General features: G+C 38.4%; 1 protein-coding gene across 1 annotated transcript in view; it reads right to left on the bottom strand.

Moving 5' to 3' along the window:
• Window positions 1–21,425, bottom strand: part of Col4a4 (collagen type IV alpha 4 chain) — a 116,477-nt gene that overhangs the window by 66,921 nt on the left and 28,131 nt on the right. Inside the window, exons 7-19 of the mRNA XM_077110278.1 lie at window positions 18,475–18,543; window positions 15,957–15,992; window positions 14,219–14,281; window positions 13,143–13,178; window positions 12,898–12,939; window positions 9,651–9,731; window positions 8,942–8,995; window positions 8,610–8,669; window positions 7,709–7,753; window positions 7,350–7,403; window positions 6,505–6,574; window positions 5,838–5,942; window positions 1,501–1,665 (exon numbers count right to left, since the gene is read on the bottom strand). Coding sequence (XP_076966393.1) covers window positions 1,501–1,665; window positions 5,838–5,942; window positions 6,505–6,574; window positions 7,350–7,403; window positions 7,709–7,753; window positions 8,610–8,669; window positions 8,942–8,995; window positions 9,651–9,731; window positions 12,898–12,939; window positions 13,143–13,178; window positions 14,219–14,281; window positions 15,957–15,992; window positions 18,475–18,543 — 880 coding nt within the window. The remainder of the gene's footprint in view (window positions 1–1,500; window positions 1,666–5,837; window positions 5,943–6,504; window positions 6,575–7,349; window positions 7,404–7,708; window positions 7,754–8,609; window positions 8,670–8,941; window positions 8,996–9,650; window positions 9,732–12,897; window positions 12,940–13,142; window positions 13,179–14,218; window positions 14,282–15,956; window positions 15,993–18,474; window positions 18,544–21,425) is intronic.

Genomic DNA, 21,425 nt, shown 5'->3' with positions numbered 1-21,425 from the left:
ACACACTCCTCAGAAACAGAAACACGCACACGTTAATCATGAGAGTTGGAAAATGGAGTTTAAAATGATGAAGACTAATCAAGAGAGATTAATTTTTTTTTGTTAGTAGAAAAATTAAAACCAAGTCTGGAATTAGAAAGGGAAGGGAGGATATTTCAAAGAAATCTTGAAGAAAATTTTCCCAGAAGTGAAGGATATGTGTTGAATTGAACACATCAATCGAATGAAGCCACTGAATATCAGCAAAGGTACCCACACCAAGGCAAATCACTGTGAAGACACTGAAAACAAAGGAAAGCTCCTACAAACTTCCAGAAAGGAAAACAGATTTCAAACAAAGGGTCAAGTCTCCAAATGTCATTGAACTTTGCAGAAGCAACACTGGAGTCTAGTGAATGATAGAGAATGCCTTCAAAATTCTGAGGAAGAAGATCTGGAATTTAATACTTGGCCAAACTATCAATCAGACTCTGCAGTGAAATAAAGGCATTTTTAAACCAGATTCCCAACTTTATACTCTTATTCATACCTTTTTTTTTTTTCCGGGAAATGTAATGAGGGTGAAGGGAGTATATCATTGAAAGTAATATGAGTTGTGGGGGAGGGGGAGAAAATATGAATAGGAAGAAAATTCTCAGGATAATGGTGAAAGATGATCCCAAGACAGAATCTCAGCAACAAATCAAAAGGGCAACCAGACATAATTTGAAGATACCAAAAAGCTCCAGGAAAGACTTTAGAGAATATTTAATGAGTCAGAATGTACAATAATGGCATTTACATCATTCTGGGTGATTTGAAGTTAGTTAATAATAACTATATTGAAATGAAGCAAACACACAAAGAAAGAAAGACAATTTACAAAATGCTGTGGGAAAAGTAAAAAAAATATATATGTGGTTTAGCTGGTGAACAGCTTTGTATAACCATTAAGTGTAAACACTAAATATTTATGTGACCAAAATATATTAATATCAATAGGTCACGAGGTAGAGAACACTCACGTGTGTGGTGGGATGGTAGTAAATGAGAGTTAAATTCATCTTCTATTGCGGGGGTGGGGCTCAAACTGAAAAGTTAAGGAACTACAATACAAGTATGTTGAATCACCATATGGAAACAAATAACAAAGATCCAGTTATGTGTGCTACAATAATCATCTCTGGGGGAAAAAAGAACTTCTAAAATTTCTGTTCTTCATTAACAGGCCTGTAGAGCAGTTTGACTTTTAAATCAGACCCATCTATAACTTTGATAAAAATAAAAATTATATTTATTTACAAAATTCTGTCATTTGTACTTAAACTCTCAAATAATTGCACATACTTTGATATGATAATCCAATTTCAGCTTATATTTGCAATAGATTTTAATATCATTAAGTTAGTCCATGAAACATGATATACTTTTTTGATATTTAGAAAGTCCTGCTTTCTGAATGAATCTGCACATATCAAATGTAGTATAAATACCAGTGAGTGTAAAGGAGGAATACTTTACCATCTGATCCTGGGGGTCCCTGCAGCCCTGGAGCTCCAGCCTGGCCAGGTAGTCCTGGCCTCCCCGGCTTTCCTGGGGCAGAGTCCGGTCTCCCAGGAATACCAGTTAGCCCAGGAAACCCTGGAGGACCAGGAAACCCTGGTGGCCCAGGGGGTCCCACCATGCCTGCAAGAGAAATTAAGAATGAAAAACCACACATGCTCTCAGAGTAAATATTTCTGTAGATGAAATAAAAATCACTGTGTTCTTATCCAGATCATGAGATTTCTTAAAGGAAAAAGGATGGAACAAGAGGACATTAGGCTCAGTAAAATAAGCCACACCCAGCAAGAGGAAGACCACATGATCTCACTTACATGTGGCGTCTAAAACTGTCAAACCCATAGAAGCAGAGAGTCGAATGGGGGATGTCGGGGCTGGAGGAAGGGGGATGGGGTGATGTCGGTCAAGGGTTCAAAGTCAGCTATGCAGGATGAGGCAGCTCTGAAGTTCTAACTACAGCATGGGGTGGGAGTTGACAACACTGGACTGTGTACTTGAAATTGCTAAATGAGAGATCCTAATTCCTTTCACCACACACACAGATGATCACTATGTAGAAATGAGAGACATGTCAATCAACTGGAATGTGGTGATCATTTCACACCATATGCCTACATCAGAAAATCAGGTAGTAGACTCATAATTTTTAGGTCAATAGCATCTCTCTCTCTCTCTCTCTCTCTCTCTGAATATAAAGTCCTTCTTTCTGAATGACCCTGCACATATCAAGTGTAGTATAAATGCCAGTAAATGCAAAGGAGAAAAAAATTACCTCTTTTTTTTTTTTTTTTGGTACCAGGGATTGAACCCAGAGGCACTTAACCACTGAACCACCAGCTCCTTTTTACATTTCATTTAAAGACAAGATTTTGCTGAATAGCTTAGGGCTTTGCTAAATTGCTGAGGCTGGCTTTGAACTTGAGATCCTCCTGCCTCAGCCTCTCTGGGATTACAGGCATGTCCCACTGTGCCTGGAAGATAAAGCTATTTTTTTTTTTAATAAAAAGAAAATTGTTCTCTATGATAATGCTCCAAAGAAGTAACAAAAAAGGTGATGTTTAAGAAGTTTGTTTTTCCCTAAGGCAGATTGCTACCTACCTATAAAACAGGAGTTATAATAATCTGAAAAACACTATATTTTTAAGGAAGGGGAAAATGAAAAAAAAAAAAAACCTGACTATCCCAGCTATTAAAATACCTCACCTCCTTTGAATAAAGGATACAAATGAAAACAGACAAGTTTGAAGAATCAAATTTTCTTACTTTTTCCACATTTTTAGGGTTACTGGGAAAGAAGTGCATTTTATTTAATTAAAGTTGTTACCTTTTCCGTTTTTCCACCTTAAGAACTTGGTAAAAAATAATTCAAATACACCTACAAGTTCATGTAATGGCTAAAAACATAGATTCACATATTATCTGTGTGGAATATAAAATACCTTACTTCTCACAGCAACTTAGGGTGGTGGGGAAGCACAGTGGTGAGATTTGAACTTGGCCGCTCTTGCTCTAGCTACCCGATCTTAAATAGGTTATTTAGCCAGCAAATCCTCTGTATCTACCTGGTAGGCTTGTTATGAGGATTAAACAAAATAATCCACTCAAGGAGTTTAGCACAATATTTAGCAATAACAAGGGGTTCGGGGTATTCAGACAAAGTCCAAACAAGTAATACAACTGCAGGAAATCCTGCCTGCCCTTGACGTCTGTGATGTCTGTGGCTTAAAGACAGCTGACTGGAAGCTTGGAATGAGAGTAATCACTTCTGATAGCTCCTTCTGCCTAAGCTTGCCTGGTTCCTGAATCTTTCCATGGAAGACGGCATTTCTCAAAGATGGCCCCACAATAGCTCCAGTCCCACATGCCCCTGTAGAACCTTGACTTTTCCCTATTGAGAAAAGGGGTGTTCCCTTCCCTTGAATGTGGCCCTTGTGGAAGACTCTTGCCTTGTAAGCTGAGACATTTGCGACTTGGAGTTCGGTGTGACCAAACAATCTCAATTCTCTGCAGTCCCTGGGGCGCTGTGAGGAAGCCTAAATTAGGTAGAAAGTCCATCTAGGGCACCTGGAACTACATGAGCAACAGGAAAGAGATACTGAGCCATGCCTAAATCTCCAGTCCCAGTCCCTTCTGTGATTGCAACAGGGGGAAAATCCAAAAGTCAGAATGGCTTCCTTCAGCCTTTCCTGAACTCTTGAACTTCAAGAGTTAGAGGTGACACACCCATTGCTGTTGTTTCAAACCTCTAGGTTTTAAGTAGTTTGTTCAGCAGTAGACAACTGAAACCTGTCATAATGGGTAAGCATAGCATGCTGGGTAAGTTAATGGCTACCATTAGTGTATGCACATGTGCTGGGGCTTTGCCTATGTTTGCAAAAATTATCTTTCCTCCTCAAAGAACTCTGCCGAGTTTATACCTTACAGATAAGGGACAGAAAGTTTAGGCCAAGTATCAGTGACAGTAGTAATAGCTGACACATTGAGATTTTGCTGTACACCAGGCTGAATTTGAAGGACTGTATACATATAACTTTTTCAACCCTAACAAGACTCCCTATTACAGATGGGAAACTTGTATGTAGTAGAAATTGGAATGTTTCTAGTTCATAGTGTAGATTTCTAAGAGTTTTACTATCCTATATTGTATTATGTGGTTTCCACCGAATGGTAAGGCTGGGATTGGGTTATCATTGACTGACTCTTTCTTATCCCATGGTAGATACTACAGATAATTATCAAATAAAATTTTTATAACAGGGCTAAAAATATGGGTGTACTTAGAACAGATAAAAGTGTGCCCCTGTGCGTTTGGCGGCCATCTGGACTTCCTGCCTTCCTAGGGAGCTGACTTGGATTCTCCACGTGCAGTCTGGTTGATGTGGATGCTACCTTATGTCTTGTTTCAGGCCAAGGAGAAAGCTGACCCATCTGGGTGGCATATCTCAGCCTTGCCCCACACAGAAGAGCATGACATTAATTAAATTGTGTCTAACATCACACAAATTTTTTTTTTCAAAAGAATGAAATGGAAAAAAGAATGTATCTTATACCAAAAAAGGTATTATTATGTTTCAATCTGTGTGGATAGAAAGTTGTACATGTAATGTAAAATAAAAGCACATCTTATGATGGTTCATAGTCAAGATTCAAAAACCATTGGGTGGATTTACTTGAAAAGGGCTGTGGAATTAAGAGTTTTCCTGTATATTTTGATCTGAATCTGCTAGCGACACTTTTTACTTCCTCCCACTGTGTTTTGATTTCAATCTCCAGGAGACATTATTTTATTATAAACAAGCCCCAAAGGAGAAATCTAAGACCAAAGTTCAGTGCTTTCTGACCAACAGAATATTCTATCTGATTTACATAATCCTGGGTTAATTAAGCCAAGATTACATTAGCTTTAAATGAATTAAACAAAGCTCTATTTCTTTTGTTGTCATCAAAGAGGAAGGTAGATTTGTAGATCATTAAACAAGAATTTTGAAGTTAAAAGTTGAATATCTCGGGAATCTTCTCAGGCCCTCTTGGTAAATATAATAAGAGGTACTGGCTATATAAAATTACATTCATTCAACAGTTGTAGTCAGTTCTCCTGGGTGCAGAGAACACACACATCCTACAACCTTTTTGATCCCTAAACTTGCCAGGAATACTGACCAGCACAGCTCCCAGAGGAGTTAGAGTCCTTATATCAGTTGGACTCTTTCCCAGGCTTTCTGTCCAATGTCACTGTGACCTCTAGTTTTGGGGGCTCCTTTTGGTAAGAGTGGAAAGCCTCTTTTTTTTTGAAGTTAGGCTAAATCAAAGTTTCCTTTTGCAATCATCATTTTTATCTGCACATTTCATGGAGAAGAGTTAGGTTGGGGCCTAGGTGGATAAAGGGAATTTTACAAGTCAGTGGCAACGGGGAGAGCCTTCCAGGAGGAAACACTGAGGAAAGCTGAGGAAACATTATAACCCAGCAGCAGATTCCATAGTGTCTGAGGTGACAGTTCTGTAGGAAGCCTGTTATATGACCCATACCTTCCTCGCAAGACCACTCTGTTGACTGACCATCTCTGAGGTCCAGCTGAGGAACCCATATTCCTTCCAAGTAAGTAATTGACAGGTTTGCGCACAATGCTCCTTAACCCTGGATGTGCACTAGAAATTCAGAACCCAGCACTCTGAATCTGCTCTGAATGCAAGCATCAGTTTTCTTTAGAGCTGATCTCAATCTCAACTAAAGTTGAGGATCACAGGTGTGGGTGTGAGGTAGGAAATCTGACATATGAGATATAGTGGGTTCCTACCTGGACAAGTGTCCCCTGGTCTGCCAGGGTGACCTGGGGGACCAGGTGGTCCAACAGCCCCCATTTCTCCATAGCGGCCAGGGAATCCTGGGTCCCCTGGAGGACCTGCCAAAGATCATGACACATGTGAATAAACAAAATTTAGTATACATTTTAAAATTCAGACACAATGATTTTTGGGGGGAGGCTTGGTAAAGTCTAATTAGGAGACTCAAGCAGTTTCCTGCCACCTTTTAAATGGAATATCTTAGACGGGATTGCCTTCTGCCATCCCTTCTCTGCAAAAACATAAACTTTGATCAGAGTTCTCTTACTGATTTAGGCCATGCCTTTCTTGGCTGTAGCATCTTGTTGGTATTAGTAAAAAAATTATCTGATCCATTTTTTGGCAATTAAATAAAACTATTTTCTGATAGATGACATAATAAAAATCCCAGCATACAGTTTACCTACTGAAATAAAATGTGATGTCTTATGGAAATAGACATGAACTAGGATGCACAACTCTGCATCTTTTCCTGCACATGTAGAATCTATTCCCCTGCTATACTTTATGTATTTAACCTTCTGATGTACAAGCTTCAAGACCACTGGGCCAGACTCTTTTGTCTCGATCACTGAAATCCCATTTCTGCAAAAATTATGGGGGAAAAAAAGGAACACAAACCTTTGAGTGGAAGAGATGGAGTTACCAAAACACCTGGTGGTCCAGGGTACCCACGGTCTCCAGGATCCCCCTGAAATTATTCATTCAATTTTTTTCAGAAATACTATTATTTCAATGGTGTTGCCTTGGTATTAAACATATGTTAGAAGGACTGTGTGCATTCTTATAAGAACTCAAGATTATAGGCTGACTAGAGAAATGATTGACTTATGGTATTTTAGGAGGACAAAGATATACCTAAATCTCCAGCCGATGCATAGAGTTAAGTGGTAAACTGACAAAGCTTTCACAAAAGAAAAATAAATTTTAACTCCAACAAAAATTATTCTACTCCCATAAATTAAATCCTTCAGAAATCACTCAATTTCTTAGATGTACTCTGATCACTTGGTACTCTAGTGCAAATAGCTTATTCACCTAATAAGATCGGAATCTACATTTTATTTTAGATGCAAGTATTGTCTTCCTTAACCATGTTCTGAGCTAGGACTGAATGTGAGGTCACAGAGGTTACAAAAGAAAGAAAAAAAAATGCTATGGTGGTAAAAGCAGACTGCTCTCCAAGACCCCATCTCAATACTATGTAATGCCATGCAATTATTGAAACTTTCACTATTACCCCCTTTCAAAAGAATTATTTCTCAAATATAAATCATAATCATGCTTATTATGATAATGATTTGATAACAGTAATTATGCACAATAATGTATGGCACACATAAAAATAATTACATAAAATTCACTCTTTCAAAAGTTACATTTTTAATTCTTTAAAATACTTTTTAAAATAAATTTGATAACATAAATGATATAAATTTTTATCTTAAATAATTTTAGTCATTTACCTTTGGGCCAAGAAATCCAAACAGCCCAGGATCTCCAACCGGTCCTTGTTCTCCCTAAGAACAAGCAAAAATGTTCATTTTAAAAAATGACATATGATCAGGTGACAAGTTGCCTCATTTTCATTTAATTTAGACAATGCATGCTCACTCAGACTCCTTCTCAACACTGCTCTGGGGCTGCATCAGGCAGTTTTGTGCTTCAGGTTTTGCACCCACAGCTAAATCCTGAATCCACAAAATGAATGCTGGCCTTTCCAATTCTGGGAATGTTGGCATGCAATAAGGCAACTTGTGATTGATTGTGAACTGCATTTGCTAATGAAAATGCATTTATCATCACTATAATGGTGTATGTTTACCTTTAATCCTGGAAAACCTGGAGATCCGTAGGAACCAGGGTCACCCTAATAAATGGATGAAAATCAACAAGCAGGGTTAAATCAAAATGCATATGTCCACTCAATGCATTATTTTTTAACCTTAGATTGTTCTATGGATATTTAGTCTTATTTACAAAGGTAGATGAATAAAAGGAAATAAATATGAAAAGGATTCCACTTCTTTATGACATCTGATACTTTAATTGATGTTTAGTCTTATTAAAAACAACTCAAATGATGGCCAGTGTTTCAATTAAGAATGTGTTTCTATTGCTGATGTTCTTCCAATTTTATTTAACTTAATGCTTGCACTGCACCAAAAATGTTTGAAATCACTGCAATATAATTTGTCTGAAGATTCATACTTGCTTTATTCAACATCACCAATAAAAATGGCCATGGAAGCCAATGTTGAACCATTCAGTACCAAATCTAGGGTCAAATAAGCTCAGTGCCCGCACCATCTGGGAACTGGCCTCCACAGTGACCCTGTGGAGCATCCCACTAGTGACGTGTATGATGTCTGGGGTTTGACATTGTGGTTTTCTTCTATCAACTGTCCCTGGACCAGCACCTTATTTTATGAAAGGGCCTTAAATTAACCATTCCCAGTGACTGTCACATTGACTCTGAGCCAGAAGGACGATGTCACCACCCTGTCCCTTTCCCCAATTCTTCTGTCTTCTGTGTGCTTGTTTCATCTAAATGAGGTCAACAGAAGGGATGTCCTGGGACATACACAACTCTTGTTGTGCAAAGTATATTGTTCTTATGTGAGGTATTCTCCAGTTTTGAGCTCATAGGAACACAGCTCATCACACAAATGTGTGAAAGATCCTGGACTCCAGATTCACCAGAGTTAATGATGAACGATCCTTACCCGAGGTCCTGGGAATCCAGGAATACCCTTCTCTCCTTTTTCACCAATACCAGGCTCTCCCTTTAAAAGATGACAATGTTTAGAAAGGTTCAAGCAACAATATATCATCAACATGGAAAGAAAGAACAAAATGAGAAACAGAAAAACAAATACTGTCCACAGCTTACAGAAAACTACTTTAGAATAGAGGCCCCATAGGATTATAGCAAGGCGAAAAGTTCTAGTAAGATATGTTAGCATCTAAAGCAATGCCAAGGACGGTGCAAAATAAAATTTTGAATTAAGATAGCATCTAATACAAATGAAAATTAAAAGGTCCTTAAATAAACTACCTTATGTCCTGGTGGTCCCGGCAATCCAGTCATCCCACGAATTCCTTTTATACCCTAAAAAATCCCAATGTAAATAATCTGACTTATTATTTAGCATACTGAATTCTATCTCTTCCAGAAATCACCTCTTGTGATGACCTGTTTCACTAGTTTACTATAATGAGGAATTGTCCATCACCTGTCACAGTCAGCAGCTGAGATCCAAACACTACAACTCTGACCCTATTCAGACCACAGGAGAAGTATAGAAGCATGGGGGTGGACTACCTTGGAACCAGGGATACAAACAGGGAATTCTGCAGGTTGGAGATGCAGCCGTGGAAAGAAGTGGACATTTTGAGTCAGGCGGGGAAATTTAACTAAAAATTGACTACAACAGAGCCTAATGTGGACTTGGTAATATCCATGCTGGAGGCTGACAGAGGAATTCCTACTTGCAAAGTGTCTATTATGTGTCTACCTCTGTGCATTTGTTACCTTTTCAATCATCAAAACATTAAATCCATCTACAACATCTGAAGGACACCTGGGACCTGAGTGGCACAGTTTAGCAGCCCAGCTAGGTCTGCCACTAAGCAGCTGGGTAGCTTTGAGAACAGGGGTTGCAGGGACGCATATGAGGAGCTCAGCACTCTGCGGCCACAGGTGCACGTTCAGAGAATGCTTTCTATTACAACTTCACCAAGGTGACTTACGGATGGGGTGTTACCTTTTCTCCTTTGTAGAGACTAAAATCAGGGGGCTCTATCAATAAGGTGGGTCCAGGAAAACCTTGATGGCCAACCTCACCCTTTAAAAATATCAAGAGAATAGAAATTTCATATTAATTCACATTTTTAAACAAAGGAAACTTTCACCCATGTATGATGTATAATGCTTCTAATCCTGAATATCATGAACTTAAAATACCAATCATGGCAAATACATCATATAATTTAAAATATTTATCATGTGTTTTTTTACTAAAATGTAATAAATGGTTATGGTTAAAAACAAATTTAAAAAATCAAAATAATCCATAATCTTACCATCTAGATATGATCTCCATTAGAGGTTGGTATAATTTTTTTGTGGTGTATGTATCTCCATATATATATATATATATATATATATATATATATGCATATATAATATGTATTGACATATGTGTATATACATATATGTGAATAAGTGGTTTGTTAAATGCAATTTAACATGTACTATTATGAGGATAATACTATATAATTACTTAAGCATGATTTAAAATATAAAATATAATTGTTATTTTATTAAATTCTTAAGTAATTTTATATTTTCATGACAATATTTTGTGATAATTTTCCTATCATACTAAAACTTCAGAATCATGATTTTTAATGTTTACCAAATAATCCATCTTAAGAATGTACTATAATATATAAGCCATTCCACTCCAGTTAGAGTTAGTCTTTTTATAGTTTACATTCAAAAAAATTTAAGTTGTTTCATATTTATTTTAAATAATATTTTCAAATTCTCTGTATAAAATAATTAGCCAAAAGTTTTTATTTGTGTCATTATAGATACTGTTCTCTTGAAGGAAAAAAAAGTCCCTTAAATTGATTTTGCCATTAATTCTCACCCTTAAGTAGAAGGTAATTATTTTATACTTTTGTGAATATTACCATTATTCTAGGCTTAGAATTATTCAATTTTTCTTGATGCATCCTGGCTACTTAACAGTGTAACACAAGAATCAAAAATATACATGAAAACATCATGGAATGGAGGAAAAGCCCCTAATAGAAGTGGAACAAAAAGTACAGGTCACAGATATATCAAATCAGCTCTGTAAAGGCAAAAATACATTACAATACACACTTAGGGGACTCACAGCCTCAGCACTTCACATTTAGCATTACTAAGTGGCTATACATGTACAGCAATGTAACAACTTCTACATGGTGCATCTTACAGATCAATAACACTCAGGTAAATGAGCAGCATGTATGGGTGAGGACTTTCCTTTCTGAGATGACCTCAAATGAAACCCCGAGAGGCCAACAAACCTGATGTGTCTTTAAAGTATGGGCCATGGTATTATTTTTTTCACACCATGAAAGTACCACATATTCAGTGTAGTCAAAAGTGCAAAGAAGAAAAACCCAAAGGCTGAACTATAAAAAGTCCATAATCAGATTGTCTGGGAATAATTAGTCACAACCATTTAGGTCTGTGTTTCTTAAAACAGGATGGGAAAACATATTCTTGAACACCGGAGATATCTGTACCAAAATTCCAAATGATGCTTTCATTCCCCTGCCAATTTAAAAGACTTACTATAAGCATTTTTTTGGATCATTTGAGGGGCCAGCCCAGAGCCAAATGCCTCCATGTTGTTCTATAGCCTGAGTCTGCAATTGCATCCAGCTGCCGTGGCACTGAATGGCCCTGGCTGGAATGCTTGCCTGGCCCTGTGACACCCTGTCTCAAATGGACATGTGGGCTTTTGCAACTTTGGCAAAGGTATTCTTGAGGGTCCCCAATTTCCCAAGTTCAAAAAATATTGTTTTAGTGTATTTTTCATTCAGTCATAAGTCAGTGGTTCAATAACCGTTTTAATAATTATATATTTGGGAATTTACTTTGTTCTTTTCTAAGTATGATAGTAAACATTTAATGTGCATTATCTATTCAATAAAATAATACTTACAAATATGCAATATATGATACCCATTTCACAGAGAAGAAAAATGAGGTTTAGAAGAATTTAAGAGAGGTTTGATGGTGGGTTGAATACCCCTTCCCCCGAGGACATTTGGTAATGTACTGAGAGTTTTAGTTGTCAAAATAGGGGCTGGGCATGGAGGACATGCTCCTGGCATCTTGTGGGCAGAGAGAGGTCCAGTATGCCACCAAAGATCCTGCAATACACAGGACAGCTCCCCACAATAGTGAGCTATCAGGAGTGCTGAGGTTGAGAAATCCCTCTCTAATGTGTATTTTAATATCTTTTTGTTTTTGCTCCTTTTACAATGTTAGGTTTCTACTTCTGTAACCTGTACTCTCTGATCAACAGTCTATCATAAATATTTCCCCACATCATGAAGTCTTCCTATGAATTTTTTATTTTGACATGGGGTCTTGCTAAGTTTCTTAGTGCCTCACTAAGTTGCTGAGACTGGCTTTGAACTTGCAATCCTCCTGCTTCAGCCCCCTTGAGCTGCTGGGATTACAGGCATGGGCCACCACGCCCAGCTTCCTATGTATTTTTGACTATTGTGTAGTAAAATGACTATCTGTAAAATGACTATCTCAAACTTAAGCATGTCAGAACCCCCTGTGAGCAGGAATAAGGTCTGTCTTACCAAGTCCCCACACTCAGTGTCGATCTTGGCCTTACACGGGGTCTCAATATCTACTTGCCCACATTTGCTAAAAGAGCCACTCATCTAAGACGTTCAGATTCTTTCCAGATAGTTGCCATCTTTAATCACTCTTCTCAAGCTTATCTTTACTAAGTTTCATGCTTCAGCAGAAAGGACTGTGGGTGTAAGGGAGGCAGGAGAGGGGACCCTGAGGGGGTTGGGGGTGAAGGGGACATTGAGGAGAAGAGGAGGGAGTGTGAGCATGCTACTAAATGCACTTGGATCCAGTTACTTATATTTATGTATGGAGTTAAGGGTTTTAATGAAATTAACTCAAACAAATTAGTGATTACACAAAACTGCCACCCTAGATATATTATCAAAAATGCTAAATCTCTTTTTGCTAGGGTGAAATGTGTCATATAAATCAACTTGAACATAGTGTTAAATTTGGTCAAAACTGCCATTTTATAGTCAGGGGTAATGGTGCCATAATAATTCATCAAAGAGAAATTCTCAGTCATAAAATCCAGCAGACACTAGACATGAACCCAATGATCCAAGAGGCTCCACAACTAGACAGCATGCACATTTCAGCCCAGGTTCCTCGTGGCAAAGGGGGATCCTTACCGGGTCTCCCATCTGACCTTTCACTCCAACACCAGGATTGCCCTGAAAAAGAAAATAAATCTAGTTGCTTTTGAATGTTAAAAAAGTAATTAAGATTAATTAAGATTACTTATTAACATTTAAGTAAATAAATCGGTTGAGGTTTAAATACTTTGATAGGAGGAAGAAGATAACTGACAGATACAGGTGACCAGTATTTCACTGAGCATGGGCTGTGTCTAGGTATCTTACTCATGACAACCTACCTTCAAACCTGGCTTCCCAGGATGGCCCGGAAGTCCCTAAATCAATGACAAAAACCCACAAATTAATGACCAGTCCTAGACATCAGAATATATTTTTATTGGTTGCCCTAAGTTTATTTGGGGAACAAACATTTGATTTTAAAATGTGCATGACATATTCTCACTCATATGTGGAAGCCCCGCCCCCCCACCAAAAAAAAAAAAAAAGATCTTCTTCTAGAAGTAGAGAGTAGGAGAGTGGTAGATATCAGAGGCTGGACAGGCTGGGAAGGAGAGGAGGGGGCAGGGAGAGGGTTGTGTAATGGGCACAACAGTTAGGTACTTTTCTAAGAAGATTAAGTTCTAGTGTTTTGTAGCACAACAGGCCAACTATAGTTAACAATAATTTACTGTATATTTCAAAACGGCTAGAAGAGAGGATTTTAAATGTTTCAAAAATAAAATTTGAAAAATATACAAAGTTATTATTAATAACAAAGCTTGAAAAATAGCAAGGTTTGATAAATGTTTGAAGTGATGGATATGCTAATTACTCTGATTTATCATCATACATGTAAACATGTATCAAAATATCACACTGAACCCCATGAATATGTACAGTTTTTTGTGACAATTAAAAAGAAAAAACACAAAAGGCTGACTTTTTTTGTACTGGGGATTGAACCCAGGGTGCTTTACCACTGAGCTAAGTCCCCAGCCCTTTTTGATTTTAATTTTTTGAGGCAGGGTCTCAATAAGTTACTTAGGGCCTTGCTAAATTGCTGAGGCTGGCCTCAAACTTGCGCTTCTCTTGCCTCATCCTCTAAAAGACTGACTTCTTATCGTGGATGGGCTACAGATCGATGTGAATATGAAGGCAGTGGCTTATCATTGGGGTCCCTGTGTGTGAAGATGGATTCCAGAGAGAAATGGTGAGATTTTGCTTAATGGACAGATTTTATGACCTCTCAAAGAGCCTACCTATGCCTGAACCACAGCTGAAACTTGACCTTTTTCATTTCTTCTTTTTCTTTTTACTGTATCTTAATGTCAACTCTGGATTTGTAGAGGGATAGCATCAACAGAGCTGTACTTACCACTAACCCCGGTGCTCCAGGATATCCCATGGGGCCGGCTGGTCCTCTTGTACCCCTAGGTCCCTATACAGGAGAAAAATCAGCACATTCATTTTGATAAATTATAATCACCCTCACAGCAAGAGCCACATGATCAGAATAGATAAAAACCATCAAATTAATCACCGCCCCCCGACAGGTCCTCAGCTGGAGCAGTGTCCACAGACCTGAGGGGCAGTCTCCAGGTGGTGGGACAAACCCTACAGTAGGGTCCTGTAAACACCCAGAAATCTATCTACTTTTTTAAAAATAAATCTTGTAGAGAAAAAGTTGAGAAGAAAACTTGCTGCTAGACCGCTAAAATTTCTAAATATTGCTATTTTGGTATATATCATGATGCTTCAAAAACCTTGATATTAATTTAGGTTAATTAATATGAAAATGTGCATGTATTTATAATCTTTATTGATTCTTTTTAGCTATACATAACATTAAGACTTGTGTGTAGCTTACACAAGATATGAGCATGGAACACAAATTTCTCTAAGTCAGTCCTTCCTTTTTCCCTCCCTTCTACCTGCCTCTGTTTCCTTCCCTTTATTCCACTGATTTCTGCTATTTACATGGAGATTTCTTTTTCAATTAGTGTCTTTTGATATACCTCATGGTGAGATCCACTGTGATGTGTTCATCGACATACATAGGACAGTCAGGTCACATTCAGCCACTGTTTGCTCCCTTATCCTGACTGTCCTACCATCTCCTCGATCCCTTTCCTCTATTTCACTGATATTTATTCTATTTTGATGGAATTCCCCCTACCCTTTTCTTTCTTTCTTTTTCTCCTTATTTGGGGCTAGTTTCCACATATCAGAGAAAACATCTGATCTTTGACTTTCTGAGTCTAGCTTATTTTCCTTAGGATAGTCTCCAGTTCCATCTATTTACCAGCAAATGCCATAATTCCATTCTTCTTTATGGCTGAGGAATACTTCATTGTGTATATATTCGTTTTCTTTATCCATTTGTCTGTTGGCGGGCACCTAGGTTGGTTATTACATTTTTCCTTTTACTGTGGCATAACCGTAAACACTTTAGCAAGGAATGGTTACAGTTGGGTCACCCTGGAAGGGTGGAGAGAGGCCCTTTGCTCCACTGCTCCTGTCAAATGATTTGCAAGTGTGTAATGAAATTGCCCTCATTAGGAGAATGAACAGGACAATTGTTATTTTAACAGTGCCATCAAGGACATCTCACTTTCTACAAGACTAATGTCATCACCGAATCAGACATCTCAGGGAAGGGAATGTGGAGCAAAATATTAAATAGGATATGCAATTGCTGATTCGGCAGGCAAAAATGGCACTGAGAGGCAGAGTAAAATAATTTCCACTTGGTATTGCAGGAGGCCTATTATATATGTGGTTTTTAAGCAGACTTACCTTCCTAAATATTAAGTGTCTGCATAGACCTGATCAACCCAAATGATGGTTAAGAGAGAAGGGAAGATAAGGGGAGGCCTCATGAGACCAAGGCCTGCCTTGTGGGCCTCAACCTGTGTGCCTGTCACAGATGAACTTCATGCTCTGCTGTCTCCATCTGAAGTTCTTAACAATTGTTAAATAAGGGATCTACATTTTCATTTGGAATTAGGTGGGACCATCAAATTGTGCAGCTGGTCCTGCTGGGTTTAAAATTGAGTGCGTGGTAGGCTGTTTGCAGAAGAAAGAGAAGCATGGGGCCTGCTCGGGAGACTTACTGGTAAGCCAGGTGGTCCTGGGTCCCCTCTGTCTCCCTGTAAAAATAGCAATGTATGGTTTTATAAGAGCCACACAATTTCCCTAAAACACACAGGATGTAAAAATAGAAACACACATAGGAATCATTTAGACTGGACTAAGGGTGGGGTTTGCTCAATTTTTCAGTGTTGGGAAGATCAACACTGGGGAGGTGACTGTCCTTCTCCATTCCCAGGCTCTGAATTCTCCTCCTACTCAGTGGGGACTGTATCCTCTCTAAAGTCATGATGACATAGAATGAAGATGAAGACTGCCTTTCTGTTTAAATTTGTCTAAGTTCTCACTGCCCTGGCCCTTCCTCCGTGCAGTTTGCCTGTCTCTGGTCTCATGGCCACACCTGGCCTTGCTCCTTCGACTACCCTAGAGGGGATGTAGAAGGGGCTCTGGGGAGTGTCTCTCACATTTGCCTCTGTCCAGACATAATGATCGACTCTGCACTGAGACTCAACATTTTTTAGGTGTGTATTCACTTGGATATAGACTCTTTTAAAAATATAAGTTATGCATAAGATATCTTAACCTCTTTGGGGCGTACAGTTATTTCTGTGGCACTCAGTGCATGCGCACTACTATTCAAGCATGACCGTGGCCTATCTCCGGACTTTTTCATCTTCCCCAGAGAAAGCTCTGTACCCATTAAACACTAACTCCCCCAGGGGCCCCCACAGCCCCTGGCAACTGCCACTCCACTTTCCATCTCTAGGAGTTTGACCACCGAGGGCCTTATGTAAGTGGAATCAATATCTACCCCTTTCCAACTGGCTTATTCCGCTTAACATTACGTGATCAAGGTTCATGCTTATTGTTGCATGTGTCAGAATTCCCTTCCTTTTAAAGGATGAAGAATATACATTTGTAGCAATGCACCCACCCATACTCATTTGCCTATCCGTTCATCTGCTGATAGACACCTGGGCAACTTCCACGTTGGGGCAATTGTGAAGAATGCTGCTGTGGATGCACAAATACCTGTTCCAGACTCTGCTTTCAGTCTTTTGGGTTATGTACCCCAGAAGCGAAATTGCTGGGTCATATGGGAACCCGGGTTTAATTTTTTGAGGAACTGCTCTATTGTTTTCCACAGCGGCTAAACCATTTTACATTCCCACCAGCAATGACCGAGGGGTCCAACTCTCTGGGTAGCTGCCAACACTGGTTAGTTTTGTCATTTTTTTTTTTTATAATGGCCATCTGAATGGGTCAGAAGTGGATATGGACTTAAGAGCATGGTTTCTCAAAGGTATTGATCTCCAGACTGTTTTTATTTAGTTTCTGCTTAAGACAAGGAATTCTCTATACCTCCTCTCCTTCCACGTGTATTCTATCATCACAGTTACAGAAAGATAATAATAATCCCCATAACTAATATCAGAAGTATGTTACAGTTTACAATATGCTGCAATTTGAATTGTTATAACAGGTCATCTTGATAATGCTGAGAGGAAAGCAGGGTAAATAGTATTTTAATTTTCTTTCATAAGGAAGGGAAATGAGTGTCAAGGGAGTGACTTGAGGTCACATGGTAACTAAGGGTCAGTTTTCTCCTTCCAACACACCACACTGGCTCCTGGAATGACCCTGTTTTGCTATGAAGTTTATTATGTTGTTTAAGAATTAAGCAAAATCATAGTTCTTGCTGTTCATGTATGAAGAAATACTGTGAGCTCTAAAAAAGGATCAGCACCCTAGTGTGACCACAGAACTTAGGGTCTAGTAGCAGTCTGGGATGAGTTTTAACTAATTGTTGTAGAATATTCTTCCTTTAGAGTGTGTAACCATATGTCTTGAAAATGTACTATATTTTCTCTTGATCATCATTTTTTCTGACCATCCTTTATTTATCCATGACATCTTATATTACAGGGATGAGTTGGTCACTCAAGAGCTTATTTTGGAACGTTTGTACATCAGTGTGTCTGCTAAAAACACAGAAGCACTTAATTTATGAATGATAGTGCTAGAAAATTTCCATAATTTACAAGATCAATAGTGGTGACTTATTATACATGAGGATAAGTATTACTATTAGAATATTTTAATTATGAATAAATAAGTGGTCCTCAACAGGGGCTGGTTTTCCTTCAGGGGACACTTGGTCATATCTGGAGATGCTACCTGCACCTAGTGGGTAGAGTCCAGAGGCCAGGCGAGCTGCTCAGTATCCTACAATGCTCAGAAAAGCCCCCACAGCAAGTGATTATCTGGCCCCAAATGCCAACAGTGACAAACTTGAAAAATCTTGAAATAAATGTATCCTTGAAACTCTGAGATGAGGAGACACTGGAATTATATAGCCATAGTGGCTAAGGCCATTGCCTTCACACAAGAAGCAAAGGGCCATCTAAGTATGTCAGGGCAATGATAAAAAATCAATGCATCCAGTGACACTCCCCAGGAAATCCCTGTCCAAGTGTTTCCCACATAGCTCACTTCCTTGGAAGAAAAAAAATTTCCACCCACAATGATCATAATACTTACCTGAATACCTTTAATGATACCTAAAATGAACACTGAATCTCCTTTTTCTCCATATTCTCCAGGAAGGCCCTGGAAATAAAATATTCACTTAAGAGGAAAAAGAATATTACTATTTCAATATTTCTTTTTTATATGAAATATTACTCACCAGTAAAATTGCCATTGGAGCAATTTCACTAGTGGAGATTTATCATCTTAATTATTATTATCATCCTAAAGTTTTCATATAGTTAGGTTCTATTAAGGAATCTTCTAAGACAGCGTATTCACTAATATATAGTTATTTACTCATTATTCAGCAAGAAGATTGCATTTTCCTCACCATTTAAAGTATAGACATTATTCTTAAAAATATCCAATTCTGCAATTTTAATCTATTCACAAGAAAAAGTAAAAAAAAAAATGAAAGTATTGTTTTCAAATGGATAACCATTTCAGTATTTGTATTTAAAACAGAGCTTATATTCTATATAAGACTAACTTTTCAAAACTATAGCATGTTCTTTTGGGAAGATTTTTGTATGTAGCTGCTATTGGCTTAGGATATTTTTTTAAAAGTGAATGAAAAGCCTCAATGTATTTCCTTCACAGGTTTTTCTATGTTATATCTTAATATCCTATTTAATATCTTAATATATTTTAAGTTGGTTCCCTTATAAAAATTTTGCCTTCTTCATTCAAACTATTATGAAAAAAACACACAAATTTCAAATTTGACCTGACTTACAGGTTTTCTTCCATTGGGAAATATTTAAGAGTTTTATGGTGACATCAAGAGTTTGAGGACTCACATGTGCCTATACAGAGCAATTGGATTTATACAGGTCCAATCTGCATGAATTCAGTTCCATAGTTAACTAATACCAAGTCCTCCAACAGCAGGGTTCAAACTTTAGTTCCCATCATAACTGAAATTAGTTGAATAACTGCTGAAAGACCAAACTTCCCTGCTAGCTCTTCAGTGCACAGGTCACTACAGGAATAAGAGATGTCAGTCATGATCACTGAAAGATGATGTCACTCTTTCAAAGCCTGTCTCTGATTGTTTCCTGCATATCTATCATTCAGAGCACATGCACAGACACATAGACAGCAAAACATGGAGATGTGCTGTCTCTTATCTCCCAGCCCATATGACATGTTACAAAGATGGGTCCATGCAAGAGGGAATCAGCCAGCAAAGACCAAGTGAATGAAAATATGTCCACATTGAAAGTGACATCCAAATGGAGCTAACCAGGAGAATGTGGATCCCACTGTTGTTCGAGGGACTCCACACACACAGTCTGAAGGCAGGGGGACAAACTCTGCAACATAAAGAGGAACGGGTTGTGATGGAAAGAATGAAGATATAACACAGGCAAAAGCTTCCCAGTAAAGGAACCCTGCAAGATGCCCTCCCACACTGAAAACCAGTCCACACTTACAAAGGAGTATGACATTTTGCTAACGCATACAAACATGTTCATTTGGTTCCATAAATCATGCAATAAGAATACAAGCACAGTTCCAACTACTCTTGATAAGTGTTTAACAAAACAAAAAAAAAATGAAACACTTTGATTCTCAATATTTTAAATTATAGTATACTAGGTAAATAGTAGTTTTAATTTTTTCATTTCTATTTTTATTAGTGACAGTAAGAGGATTTTTAACACTAACAAAACATATTATTAAATGTCACAGGACAATAGTAAATTATCTCATGGGTCAATAAGGATATTCTCTGTGGTGCTAGCTTGCATGGCCATTGTCACATTACCATGCAAAGCAAGGACTGACTGCCTCCAGAACAAGTGAGGGAAGGAAAGGAGGTTGATTTGCAAAGAGACCACAGTGCCACACTTCAGCACTACTGTCAACGCTACATGCTGTGTCAAAACTACAGCTTGGAACCCCTGCTGTCTTGGATGTGCGTGGCTCAATGGAATAAAGTTTGGTCCAATTTGAAGAGCTTAAGAAATGTGCATCCAACAGCCTGTGCTTGAATCTCCAAATGGCTGAGTGTGGCAGCAAAGGGTGGCAGAGACTCTTCACAGTGAAGATGGCCATGATACCTACATGCCACCACAAGAAAAATGTGAGCTCGGAATTTCCTTGGATTCTATATTCAGATTAGTTCCACTGGGATGCGGAGCAAAAGAAAGATGCATGAAGAGAAAGTAGAAGACTCTGATGGTGATCCTATGAAAATCATTTAGAAGAGATTTGGGAAATAATGGTTAATTAGGGAAGAGGAAGGGCTGCAAAATAGTCACAGAAAATAAATTTTGAAAGGTCAAATTATCTTGGATTTTTATTTAAGTGTGTGTGAGAGAGAGGGGGGAATAAATATAAAGAATAGAGGACAAATAACAGGTAGAGAGAAAGGGAATATGAAAGAATATCATTGACTAAAGCTGTGTTTAAATAGAAGTCCACATTTTTAAAGAAAACTAAAGTCAAGAGCACCTTAGTTGACCTCGAGAGCCGACTATTGTCCAGTTTCTGGACATCTATTCCCATCCCTTTCAAATTTATCTTCTTGCCCTACACAAGCTACAGGGAGAAAAGGTACATTTCCCAGACTCCTCTGCAGCTGGATGTGAATTAAGTTCCACTCAGGAGGTGTGGAAAGCAGGAGTGAGGGAGAGATCCTTGTCTTGGTCAGCTGCTGCTGCCAAACAGAAAAGTAGAAACCTGTTTGCTAGTATCTGGACATAACGGTGAGAGACAGTGGATAGTGGACAAGCAGATTCCTGACTCTGGATCTCAGCTAAGTGTGAGCCCTGGAATCAGTAGCCTGTGTTGGACTGAGTCCCACACCTCTAACTGTGATGATAAGTGCAAACTCCCTGTATTAAATCCTTTCTGTTTGACATACCTAGACGGAAGTAAACCCTGAATGAAAAGCAATGTAAATCTTGCTAATTGGCCTCTCTACTCTATTTTCCTTACTATCCAGCACCCAA

The sequence above is a fragment of the Callospermophilus lateralis genome, chromosome 9, assembly GCF_048772815.1.
Source record: "Callospermophilus lateralis isolate mCalLat2 chromosome 9, mCalLat2.hap1, whole genome shotgun sequence".
Lineage (NCBI taxonomy): Eukaryota > Metazoa > Chordata > Mammalia > Rodentia > Sciuridae > Callospermophilus > Callospermophilus lateralis.
This window is presented reverse-complemented; position numbering and strand designations above follow the sequence as displayed.